General features: G+C 47.1%; 1 protein-coding gene across 3 annotated transcripts; it reads right to left on the bottom strand.

Annotated features, from left to right (window-relative positions):
• Positions 1-1,720: 1,720 nt before the first annotated feature.
• SLC52A3 (solute carrier family 52 member 3) lies at positions 1,721-9,627 on the bottom strand. 3 transcript variants are annotated; one of them, XM_026721278.2, is made up of 4 exons: positions 9,368-9,627; positions 6,406-7,488; positions 4,715-4,838; positions 1,721-2,558 (listed from the first exon to the last, which is right to left on the bottom strand). In XM_026721278.2, exons 2-4 carry the CDS (start codon positions 7,464-7,466, stop codon positions 2,346-2,348), a joined length of 1,398 nt encoding a protein of 465 aa, XP_026577063.1. In that variant the 5' UTR covers positions 7,467-7,488; positions 9,368-9,627; the 3' UTR covers positions 1,721-2,345. The 3 variants fall into 3 exon arrangements, with proteins under 3 accessions (XP_026577063.1, XP_026577061.1, XP_087784941.1); XM_026721276.2 differs by having other exon boundaries at positions 9,496-9,606; XM_087928815.1 differs by lacking the exon at positions 9,368-9,627 and adding an exon at positions 9,145-9,197.
• Between the last annotated feature and the right edge of the window lie 2,561 nt (positions 9,628-12,188).

Genomic DNA, 12,188 nt, shown 5'->3' with positions numbered 1-12,188 from the left:
TTCCTTCCTTCCTTCCTTTCCCTCCCTCCTTCCTCCTTCCCCTTCCTTCCTTCCTTTCTTCCTTCCTTTCCCTCCCTCCTTCCCCTTCCTTCCTTCCTTCCTTCCTTCCTTCCTTCCTTCCCTCCTTCCCCTTCCTTCCTTCCTTCCTTTCCCTCCCTCCTTCCCCTTCCTTCCTTCCTTCCTTCCCCTCCCTCCCTCCTTCCTTCCTTCCTTCCTTCCTTCCTTCCCCTCCTTCCTTCCTTCCTTCCTTTCCTTCCTTCCCCTCCTTCGTTTCCTCCCTCCTTCCTTCCTTCTTCCTTCCTTCCTTCTTTCTTTTTCTTTCTTTCTCTCATTCACGCCCCCTCTTGATAACTCACATGTAAGTCATCTTCATCCCTATTGTTTTATCCCTCTGGGATGGAAACTGGAATGCTGGGGCACCATTTTTAGCAGGGCCCTGATGACGAGCACGGCCCTTTTCCCTTCCCTTCCCTTCCCTTCCCTTCCCTCTTCTAGATGTTCTTCTGAATGTCCATCTGGAAGGAAGATCCCAGGTTGGCTCTCAGTGTGGAAATTTATCCATTACAAATTTAGCATCTGCGTTTGGATCGTAGGTACGGACTATTTTAAATAGCCAATGTGGAATAAGGAGATTTGGGGGTTCGGCTAAGAGAGTGAGATGTAAGGAGACATCCAGAAAACATCCAATTGGACGTATGGGGTGGAAATCCCAGCCGCAGAAGCTCCTTTGGGCCCACCCAACAGGATTGTTGTCGGGTAAAAAAGAGAGAAGAAAAACCTTGAAAACTCTCAAAGCTTGTTTCCCAACCTTGGCCAGTCGAAGAAAATGCGGACTTCAACTCCCAGAATTCCCCAGCCAGCTAAGGAACAAATTTTGCTAGGATTTCTGGACATTACTATCTCCAGCTCCTTGTGATAGGCTGGCAGCAGGAGGCGTGCAACCGATCCGCCTCGGCGAAGCCCTCGGCCCGAATTCTGCAACCGAGAGGCTGAATTGAGTAGCCGCCCTGTCTCTTCAACGCCTTTTCCTGGAGGACTATGTGGGTCAAAAGGATCCATTGAATGGATCTGGGTGATCCTGTGGCAGATCCTATCACAACTGCTGCAGTTGATTCAGCCCTGGCATGACTGGACCTGCTTAAGGCTGATCGCTTAAAGTAAACCCTACTTGTTTCAGGTTTATTCACTATTTCTTATTTTAGAACACAGAACTTACCCGTGCTTTCCCCAAAATAAGACCCTGTCTTATGATTTATTTATTTTTTGCTACCCCCCAAAAAGCTACCAGGTCTTATTTTCGGGGGATGTCCTCCATTGACTAACCTCACTTGCGTGTATCATCCCCGACCTCCTTTTTGCTGTCAGAGGCCTTCAGGAACTTCTACGGCTGGCAAGGCTTTCCTGAAGGCCTCTGTAAGTGGATAAGAGAACTCAGGATCGATCCAGAGCTTTGTTCTCAGCTCCAGAGGCCTTCAGGAAACCCTTGCCAGCCTTGCTGGCTGCAGAAGAAGAAGGCAGGCAGGTGTCAGGGTGTGCGAGGCCTGGCTACAACTTCCCAAAGGTAAGTAGTAGGGCAACTCCACCCAGCCCCTACATCCCCAGCCTAGCTTAATTTTTACCTATCTACTCTGGAGTGGGCGGGATCTTAATTGGAGCTTATTTTTTTTTGGGGGGGGTAGGGCTTATATTGGGCGCACATGTAAAAAAATCAAGCTAGGACTTACTTTCAGGGTAGGTTGTATTTTCAGGGAAACAGGGTAAAATAAGAGGTCCTCTTCTCCAACCCCTCTCCCCTGGTCAAGCCGGAGAACCTATTCCATGTCGGACTGTCTCACTTAGCAACAGAAATTTGGGGCTCAACTGTGCTCATAAGACCTGCTCATGGCATGCAACTACTTTCTTACAAAGGCATTCCAACTGAAGCATGTAAGTTCATGGGCAGTTTCTCCTTGATCGGTCAAAGATGGTTTATTCTTAAAAGCGCGGCTGTCTCATCTGGGGTGCCAAATGTTAGCAAAATTTGTAATTTCTGGAGTCATCTGATGCTCACCCAGATTCTTCTCAGCCAAACTTCATCCGTCCTACTTTAAGGGCCCTCCGAAAGATAATAGGGGTTGAGCAAAAACTCACAGTGCGTTCATTTTGGCCTGCTGTTGACTCTGAAGACATGGTCCTTCCTAGACATCCTCCTGGGCTTGCTAAGTTCTCCAACCCCTTGCCTTCTTTTGGTCCAAAAAGAGGGGTGACTATTTTTTTGGGAGGGGGGTGACTATTCCTGAGTGATATTTCCCATCATGCACGTGGTTGGCATGCTTGGCAAGGTTCCCTGCTCGGATCCCGGCACGTCACGCCGGGCACTGGAAACTGCAGAAGTCAGCCGATTGGAAGAAGTGGTAAACGTTCACCAGGGGGAACATCAGCACAGCTCCGAGCAGAGACCCCAGCTGCTCCACCGCACCGTACCAGACCAGGGCACTGTGGCTGCAGCTGCGAAGGATCATCCCTAGCATCACCTTGACGTAGGTGAGGGTTCCGGTGAAGGACACCCAGGAGATCACCTGTCGAGAGAACGGAGAGAAGGTGTGGGTGAGACGTTGCCAGGTTGAGATCTCGGAAGATCTCCAGAAGTTGCCGGTGGCTCCATCACTGGAGGTTTCTCAGGAGACACTGGACAGTCACTTGTCTGAGATGGTATAGGTTCTCCTGCTTGGACTACATGACCTACAAGGCCCCTTCCAATTCCTATTCTATTCTATTCTATTCTATTCTATTCTATTCTATTCTATTCTATCCTATCCTATCCTATCCTATCCTATTCCATATTCTTATTTCTTCTATTCTATTCTATTCTATTCTATTCTATTCCACTCAATTCCATATTCTATTCCATATTCTATTCCATATTCTTATTTCTCCTATTCTATTCTATTCTATTCTATTCTATTCTATTCTATTCTATTCTATTCTATTCTATTCTATTCCACTCCATTCCATTCCATTCCACTCAATTCCATATTCTATTCCATATTCTATTCCATATTCTTATTTCTCCTATTCTATTCTATTCTATTCTATTCTATTCTATTCTATTCTATTCTATTCTATTCTATTCTATTCCATTCCATTCCATTCCATTCCATTCCATTCCATTCCATTCCATTCCACATTCTTATTTCTCTATTCTATTCTGTTCTATTCTATTCTACCTATTCTATTCTATTCTATTCTATTCTATCCTATCCTATCCTATCCTATCCTATCCTATCCTATCCTATTCCATATTCTTATTTCTTCTATTCTATTCTATTCTATTCTATTCTATTCTATTCTATTCTATTCTATTCTATTCTATTCTATTCTATTTCTATTCTATTCTATTCCACTCCACTCCACTCCATTCCACTCAATTCCATATTCCATTCCATATTCTATTCCATATTCTTATTTCTCTATTCTATTCTATTCTATTCTATTCTATTCTATTCTATTCTATTCTATTCTATTCTATTCCATTCCATTCCATTCCATTCCATTCCACCAGTCATTTCAGTGTGTAAAGATGTCTGACTACCTACGTAGCGTTTATTCGTTTTATATGTTTTTTTACAAGTCACAAAAAGCAACATAGATACAGCATTAGGATTGGTGAGACCCCCAACCAATCCTTAAAAATAGTGGTGATAGTAAAGTGAGATCATTGTACCAGGTATGGGACTTACCAGCCCAGAACAGGGAGTGATATCATGCAAAGAGGCCCATATAGGTATTAGGCACAGCAGTATGCTGCGTGCACCCTCTACAGGACCTCTATTGCTACTACACTATGCTATGCTATGCTATTCTTATTTCTTTATTATATTCTTGTTTCTCCTATTCTATTCTATTCTATTCTATTCTATTCTATTCTATTCTATTCTACTCTACTCTACTCTACTCTACTCTACTCTACTCTATTCTATTCTATTCTATTCTATTCTATTCTATTCTATTCATATTTCTATATTCTTTTCTGTTGTGGCCTGCCAGTAGCCAGTGGAGCTGGTGGCAGACTCGGACAGTGAAGAGGCTGGAGAGGAACCTGGGCCAGTCCTGGAGTTTGGGGAAGGCTCTGATGAGGGCTCTGCGTTGGAGGCAAAGATGGGGCCAGGCCCCTCCGACAGTTATCAGCTGCCTTTGGAATCGGAGGTCAGTTAGGCAGAAGAACAGCTGGGGACTGTGCCCAGTGTGCGCATGCACAGAGCTGCCTGAAGAAGGGAACAGCTAAGGAACAAGGGTCGACTTGGGAGTAAAGCCACAGGTGGACGGTGAATGGCCGCTTCGATAGGGAATAAAAGAGGAGCGAAAGAGGAGTGGGGCTTTGCAGGAGACAATTCGTTCAATTCATTAGGGTGAAGATCTGTTCCTGACTCCTTGCCAAGTCATTGCTGCTACAGTGTGGTGTTTGGGAGCTATCGGCCTGGCAACTCTCCCAGCTTGATCAGGGTCTGTGGTTGTGAAATCTCATGAAAGACAGTTTGCCGGGACTTTGCTGGAGAGGAATTCCTTTTAACCTAAAATAAAAAGGGGTTTTATCGGGACGAGGAGTCCGGCTTCGTGATCTTGGGAACAAGCCTAGGTCAGAGCACATGGAACCACAAAGCCCAGCATGCTGTGCGACTCCAACCCCCCCCCCTGTATTTTCCACTCGCGGGAAGCGATCGAGTGGCCGACTTACAATCAGGGCAACTCCCCAGTTGGAGTGCTGCAGGAGGGGGCAGGGGCTCAGCACAGCCATGGCCATGTTGTAGACCCCAAAGGCAGTTCCTGCAGCCGTCAGGATCCCCAGGAAGAGAAGAGACCTGGAGGGGCGGAAAGGAGAGAGGTGGTGGGTTTGCCGTTTTCGGACACGGACCCAGACTTCGCCCACAGCAAGAGAGCCATCCAGAGGAAGAACTGGTTAGACAGCACGGGGAAGATATAAGCTGGGTATACATGCTACGGTAAGCCAGGATTGAGTCAAGAAACGATTGGGCAGCTCGTGAGCCATGAAGAAGCCTGAGAAAGAAACTAGGATATTGATATTATGGGGTCCTGGGTGCTCTCTGAGCTGGGTGGGGTTATTTTTTTTTGCAGACGTTTCATCACCCAACTAGGGAACATCATCAGTGCTAGAAGGGAGTGGGGTTTGCAAAGAGTTGGAGGAGGGAGAGGAGGAGGAGAAGGAGAAGGAAGGAAGGATTTGGTATCTTGCAAGCCATTCAAAAGCTTGAGAAAGAAACTTGAATAGGTTGATATTATGAGGTCCTGGGGGTTCTCTTTGCTTGGTCATTTTGCAGACCTTTTATGAACCAACTAGATAACACCATCAAGAAGTGAGTGAGGTTTTCTCCCTGCTTAGATACTAGTGGTTTGCCCTGACAGTGCTAGGAGAAATGTTTTGCGTGGTTTGATAGTTCATTAGGTAAGGAAACTTCTGCAAGTAAACAACTAAGCTTTCCTCCTCCTCCTCCTCCTCCTCCTCCTCCTCCTCCTCCTCCTCCTCCTCCTCTCCACACACCTCGCTCCTTTCTAGCACCAATGACATTCCCTAGTTGGGTCATAAAATGTCTGCAAGAAAACCACCAAACTCGGAGACCACCAAGGACCCCACAGTCTGCCTTCTTCCTCTTCCTCTTCCTCTTCCTCCTCCTCCTCCTCCTCTCCACACACCTCACTCCTTTCTAGCCCTGATGATGTTCCCTAGTTGGGTCATGAAACGCCTACAAGGAAACCACCAAACTTGGAGAGCACCAAGGACGCCACAGTCTGCCTTCTTCCTCTTCCTCTTCCTCTTCCTCCTCCTCTCCACACACCTCACTCCTTTCTAGCCCTGATGATGTTCCCTAGTTGGGTCATGAAACGCCTACAAGGAAACCACCAAACTCGGAGACCACCAAGGACCCCACAGTCTGCCTTCTTCCTCTTCCTCTTCCTCCTCCTCTCCACACACCTCAATCCTTTCTAGCCCTGATGATGTTCCCTAGTTGGGTGATGAAACGCCTACAAGGAAACCACCAAACTCGGAGACCACCAAGGACCCCACAGTCTGCCTTCTTCCTCTTCCTCTTCCTCCTCCTCTCCACACACCTCAATCCTTTCTAGCCCTGATGATGTTCCCTAGTTGGGTGATGAAATGCCTACAAGGAAACCACCAAACTTGGAGAGCACCAAGGACCCCACAGTCTGCCTTCTTCCTCTTCCTCTTCCTCCTCCTCTCCACACACCTCACTCCTTTCTAGCCCTGATGATGTTCCCTAGTTGGGTCATGAAACGCCTACAAGGAAACCACCGCGCTCACAGAGCACCCAGGGGATTCTCCTTTCAACCCCAAGCTGGAGAATATCCTCTTCTGTTGGTACCCGTTGTCTTAACCCCAAGCATACACACCTGTTGGGTAGGAAGGTGGCCACGGTGCAGGCGAGAGGGTTGGCCATGGAGCTCAAGGTGGCCGCCAGATGGTACGCCAGGTTGCCGTAAGGTAAGCAGGAGTAGCTTTGCACGGAGGGCAGGATGCCGTTGGTCAGGGCATTCAGCCAAGTGATGAGGAAATAGATGAAGACCAATTTGGAGCCGGAATACAGGACCTTCTCGCCCCCTGGGCCCTCTTCATTGACGTTCTCCACCTTTCTCTCCGTAGAGTAGGTTGGGCCTCCCGTCGAGTCGTCCGGTTCCTCCTTGCCCGCGGGAAACTTCTGGATCGAGTTCAGGGTGATCTCGCTGGAGCATAAATCCTGCCTGGAAAGGTCCCACGACTGGGGCTGCCAGTTGAGGAAGACGAAGGCCACCAGGCAGAAGGACATCATGGCCGAGAGGAGGAGGAAGAAGACCAGGCTGGAGAAGTTGGCCGGAGAGTAGCGTGTCTCCATAGGCAGAGAGTCCCCAGCTCCTGTGCCGTTGGCCCACGAAGAGTTGCCCAGGCTGGCGTTGAAGGTCGGCCCTGGGACCTGGACGCAGGTGGCAATGCCGGCGCCCTGAGCCAGGGCGAAGAGAGCTGGGATGAAGCCACTGAGCCCTTCCCCGATGAAGAGGGTGGGGACGTACCGTGGGTGGAAGCGAGCCATGAAAGGCAGGAAGGTGACGGACGAGGTGCAGTCCACCAGCGAGAGGAAAAAGGTGAGGACAAAGAAAGACACGCTGTGAGGTTCTCCAGCGACCGGCGTGGTGTAATGCCAAAGGAAAGCCAGGAGGAAGAGAGCGAGGATGCCCACGGAGACCACCACGCAAATCACCGGCACCTCCTTCAACAACCCAGGCTTCAGTTTGTGCATGAGGGTGACGAAGAGAGGCCCGAGATTGGCCAGTTGGATGATGATGGTGAGGTAGGAAGGAAGATACCAGCCTTCAGGCAATTCGTTGACCAACAGGGGAAGCTCAACCCAAACGCCGTTGATGGCCACCCAGGAACCGGTGCCAAAAATGCACGCCAGGAAGTGGGTGAGCCACGCCATCTTCACCTCCAGAGCAGAAGACCTGAAGGAGAGGAGAGGTGGCTTAATAGGTTAGATTCACAGAGTTGGAAGGGACCTTGGAGGTCTTCTAGTCTAACCCCCACCCACCCACCCAAGCAGGAGACCCTACATAATTTCTGACAAGTGGCAGTCCAGTCTCTTCTTCAAAGACCTCCAGGGATGAAGCTCCCACAACTTCTGAATAACAGAAGAATAATCAGAGTTGGAAGGGGCCTTGTAGGTCATCTAGTCCAACTCCCCACCCAAGCAGGAGACCCGACACCATTGCTGACAGATGGCAGTCCAATCTCTTCTTGAAGGGATGAAGCTCCCACAACCTTCGAAGGCAACTTCTGTTCCATTAGTTATTTATTCTCACTGTCAGAAAATTTCTCCTTATTTCCAGGTTGAATCTCTCCTTGATCAGTTTCCATCCATTATTCCTTGTCTGGCTTTTGGGTGCCTTGGAAAATAGCCTGACCCCTTCCTCCTCTCTGTGACAGCCCCTCAAATATTGGAAGATATTGGAAGATGCTCTCCTGTCTCCCCTGGTCTGTCTCCCTCTTCCCTAGACTAGCCAGGCTCAGTTTCTGCAACCGTTCATCGTATGTTTCATCCTCCATCCCCTCATCATCCTGGTTGCTCTTCTCTGCACTTTTTCTAGAGTCTCAACATCTTTTTTGTAATTTGGTGACCAAAACTGGATGCAGTACTCTAGGTGTGATCTTACTAAGGCTTTATAGAGGGTTATTAGTACCTTCCTTGATCTCGATTGTCTCCCTCTGTTAATGCAATTTAGGATTGCATTGGCTTTTTTGGCTGCTGCTGCACACGGCTGGCTCCTATTTTGCTGGTTGTCCACTAAGACTCCCAGATCCCTCTCCCAGTTCCTGCTATTGAGCCTGGTTTCACCCAGTCTATCTGTGTCCTTTGGGTTTTTCTTGCCTAAGTGTAGGACTTTACTTTTCTCTACATTGAATTTCATTTTGTTGGATAGGGCCCAGGGTTCTAGTCTGTCAAGATCCATCTGGATCTTCAGCCTATCTTCTTGGGCGTTAGCTATTCCTCCTAGCTTAGTATCACCTGAAAATTTGGTAAGTTCCCCTTCTATTCCCTCCTCTAAGTCGTTCATGAAGATATTGAAGAGTCCTGGGCCTAAGATGGAACCTTGTGGCACCCACTGCTTACTTCCCTCCATTTAGACTTAGACCCATTAAGGGCTACTTGAATACTATATGATATGGGAATTATTCTTATCAACGGCTGGAGAATAAAATATGGAGATTGGAAATGAAAGAAGATGAGCGAAATATAGAAAACAGGTAAATAAAACTAAATATGTTAAGATGGGGATTGTTATAACAACTTGATATATTACGGACATCAGCATTAAGTAAGAGAGCATTAATACTCAGGTAACAAACATGTATAAACTGCCATTATTGCACAAGAGATTTGCACCCGGACGATGCTCTATTTAGATGGAAAATGGATTTATATTAAAATAAAATGTTTTTAAAAATTACCTTAAAAAAATAAGGGGTGGTGTCAGGCTCCCTCAAGGATTACCTGGACGGTTTGCAAAACTCTGCACCGTCCCTTTAAGAGGATCGCCCATCTATTCCTCTCTTGGATTGAAATAAGGAGGAAAGGATCCAGGAATTCAACCTCTGCCCACCTGGTTACCTTTGCTACCTGCTAACTGTTACAGGTGTGATGCTGGCAGCTCTGCAGCCCTTCCTCAGTTCCTGGACCCCAGCCAGGTGGCCAGATCGAAGGACAACGGTTGCCTACTACACAGCAAAACTGGACAGGTTTCTCTCTCTCCCCAACTACGGGGAGGAGTTCCACTTAATGTCGAAAGCGGGCCTGGGCAGTAAGGGAGGACTCGTGAAATGTACCTTTCAGTTTGGCAAACTCCCTTCTTCCCGCAGCGTCTGTCCCCCAGGTAAGCGAGGGGTCCCCTCGTGCAAGCCGGTGGAGGTCTGCCTTTTGAAGCCTTCCAACCAGGTTTGGGAGTTTCATTTACCTGTGCGCTGGTCCGTACAGGTGGCACCGCCTTGAAACCACAGTGGGGAGATCACCTTTTGTTAGAGGAAGGAGAGGAAGGCAGGCGCTGGGCGCAAGGCACCAAACAGGCTGATCGGGATTTTTTTAAGGCGAGGATTGTGGTTGGTGGCTGGGAAGGTTGGAGAGCTGGATTTCGTCACAAGGCTGGGATTGTTGCCTTCTCAAGGCCGGGCAGGGGACAGCTTGGCCAATATTTTGGGAGAAAGAGAAAGGAGATTGTTAGATTGTATGCCTTTCCTTTCCTTTCCTTTCCTTTCCTTTCCTTTTTCCTTTCCTTTCCTTTCCTTTCCTTTCCTTTCCTTTTTCCTTTCCTTTTTCCTTTCCTTTCCTTTCCTTTCCTTTCCTTTCCTATCCTATCCTTTCCTTTCCTTTCCCTTCCTTTCCTTTCCTTTCTTCCTTTCCTTTCCTTTCCTTTCCTTTCCTTTCCTTCCTTCCCTTCCCTTCCCTTCCTTTCTCTTTTCCTTTCCTTTCCTTTCCTTCCTTCCTTCCCTTCCTTCCTTCCTTCCTTTCCTTTCCTTTCTCTTTTCCTTTCCTTTCCTTTCCTTTCCTTTCCTTTCCTTCCTTCCCTTCCTTTCTTTCCTTTCCTTTCCTTTCCTTTCCTTTCCTTTCCTTTCCTTTCCTTTCCTTTCCTTCCCTTCCTTCCTTTCCTTTCCTTTCTCTTTTCCTTTCCTTTCCTTTCCTTTCTTTTCCTCTGCTTCCTCTCCTTTCCTTCCTCTCTTCTCCTCTCCTTTCCTCTCCTCTCCTCGCCTTTCCTTTCCTTTCCTTCCCTTTCCTTTCCTTTACTTCCTCTCCTCTCCTCTCCTCTCCTCTCCTCTCCTTTCCTTTCCTTTCCTTCCTTCCTTTCTCTTTTCCTTTCCTTTCCTTTGCTTCTTCTCCTTTCCTTTCCTTTTTCCTTTCCTTTCCTTTCTTTTTCCTTTCCTTTTTCCTTTCCTTTCTTTTTTCCTTTCCTTTCCTTTCCTTTCCTTTCCTTTCCTATCCTATCCTTTCCTTTCCTTTCCTTTCCCTTCCTTTCCTTTCCTTTCTCTTTTCCTTTCCTTTCCTTTCCTTTCCTTTCCTTCCCTTCCCTTCCTTCCTTTCTCTTTTCCTTTCCTTTCCTTTCCTTTCCTTTCCTTCCCTTTCCTTCCTTCCTTTCTCTTTTCCTTTCCTTTCCTTTCCTTCCCTTCCCTTCCCTTCCCTTCCTTCCCTTCCTTTCCTTTCCTTTCTCTTTCCTTTCCTTTCCTTTCCTTTCCTTTCCTTTCCTTTCCTTTCCTTTCCTTCCCCTTCCCTTCCTTCCTTCCTTTCCTTTCTTTCCTTTCCTTTCCTTTCCTTTCCTTTCCTTTCCTTTCCTTTCCTTTCCTTTCCTTTCCTTCCCTTCCTTCCTTTCCTTTCCTTTCTCTTTTCCTTTCCTTTCCTTTCCTTTCTTTTCCCTCTGCTTCCTCTCCCTTTCCTTCCTCTCTTCTCCTCTCCTTTCCTCTCTTCTCCTCGCTCTTTCCTTTCCTTTCCTTCCTTTCCTTTCCTTTACTTCCTCTCCTCTCCTCTCCTCTCCTCTCCTCTCCTCTCCTCTCCTCTCCTTTCCTTTCCTTTCCTTCCCTTCCTTTCTCTTTTCCTTTCCTTTCCTTTGCTTCTTCTCCTTTCCTTTCCTTTTTCCTTTCCTTTCCTTTCTTTTTTCCTTCCCTTCCCTTCCTTTCTCTTTTCCTTTCCTTTCCTTTCCTTCCCTTTCTTTTCTTTTCCTTTCCTTTCCTTTCCTTTCTCTTTTCCTTTCCTTCCCTTCCCTTCCCTTCCCTTCCCTTCCCTTCCTTTCCTTTCTCTTTTCCTTTCCTTTCCTTTCCTTTCCTTCCCTTCCTTTCTTTTTTTCCTTTCCTTTCCTTTCCTTTCCTTTCCTTTCCTTTCCTTTCCTTTCCTTTCCTTTCCTTTCTTTTTCCTTTCCTTTCCTTTCCTTTCCTTTCCTTTCCCTTCCCTTCCTTTCCTTTCCTTTTTCCTTTCCTTTTTCCTTTTTCTTTTCCTTTCCTTTCCTTTCCTTTCCTTTCCTTCCTTTCCTTTCCTTTGCTTCCTCTCCTTTCCTTTCCTTTTTCCTTTCCTTTTTCCTTTCCTTTTTCCTTTCCTTTCCTTTCTTTTTTTTCCTTTCCTTTCCTTTCCTTTCCTTTCCTTTCCTTTCTTTTTCCTTTCCTTTCCTTTCCTTTCTCTTTTTCTCTCCTTTCCTTTCCTCTCCTCGCCTTTCCTTTCTTTTCCTTTTATCTCCTTTCTTCTTTCTCTTTTCCTTTCCTTTCCTTTTTCCTTTCCTATCCTTTCCTCTCCTCTTTCTTTTCTCTTTTCCTTTCCTTCCCTTCCTCCTTTTTTCTTTTCATCCTTCCCCTCCTTTCCTCCCCTCTTCTTCCCTTCCCCTCTCCTCCCCTCCTCTCCTCCTTTTCATCTGTCCTTCTTCTCCTTACCTCCTGTCCTCTTCCCATCATCTCCTTCTTCTCATCTTCTCTTCCTCCTTTCTCTTCCTCTTTTCTCTCCTCACCTCTCCTCCTCGTGTTCCTTGTCCTTCACGTCGCTTTTTCTTCTCCTCCTTCCCCTCCTTTCCTCCTTTGTCTTCTCCTTCTTCTCAACCCTTCCTCCTCTTCTCATTCCCTCCTCTGTCTCCTTTCCTCCCCTCCCTTTCCCCCTTCCTCCTCCTCTTTCTCATCTCTT

The sequence above is a fragment of the Pseudonaja textilis genome, chromosome 3, assembly GCF_049901715.1.
Source record: "Pseudonaja textilis isolate UNSWEBS1 chromosome 3, rPseTex1.2, whole genome shotgun sequence".
NCBI lineage: Eukaryota > Metazoa > Chordata > Lepidosauria > Squamata > Elapidae > Pseudonaja > Pseudonaja textilis.
The sequence above is the reverse complement of the archived record's forward strand: the minus strand, read 5'-3'. Positions and strand labels throughout refer to the sequence as shown.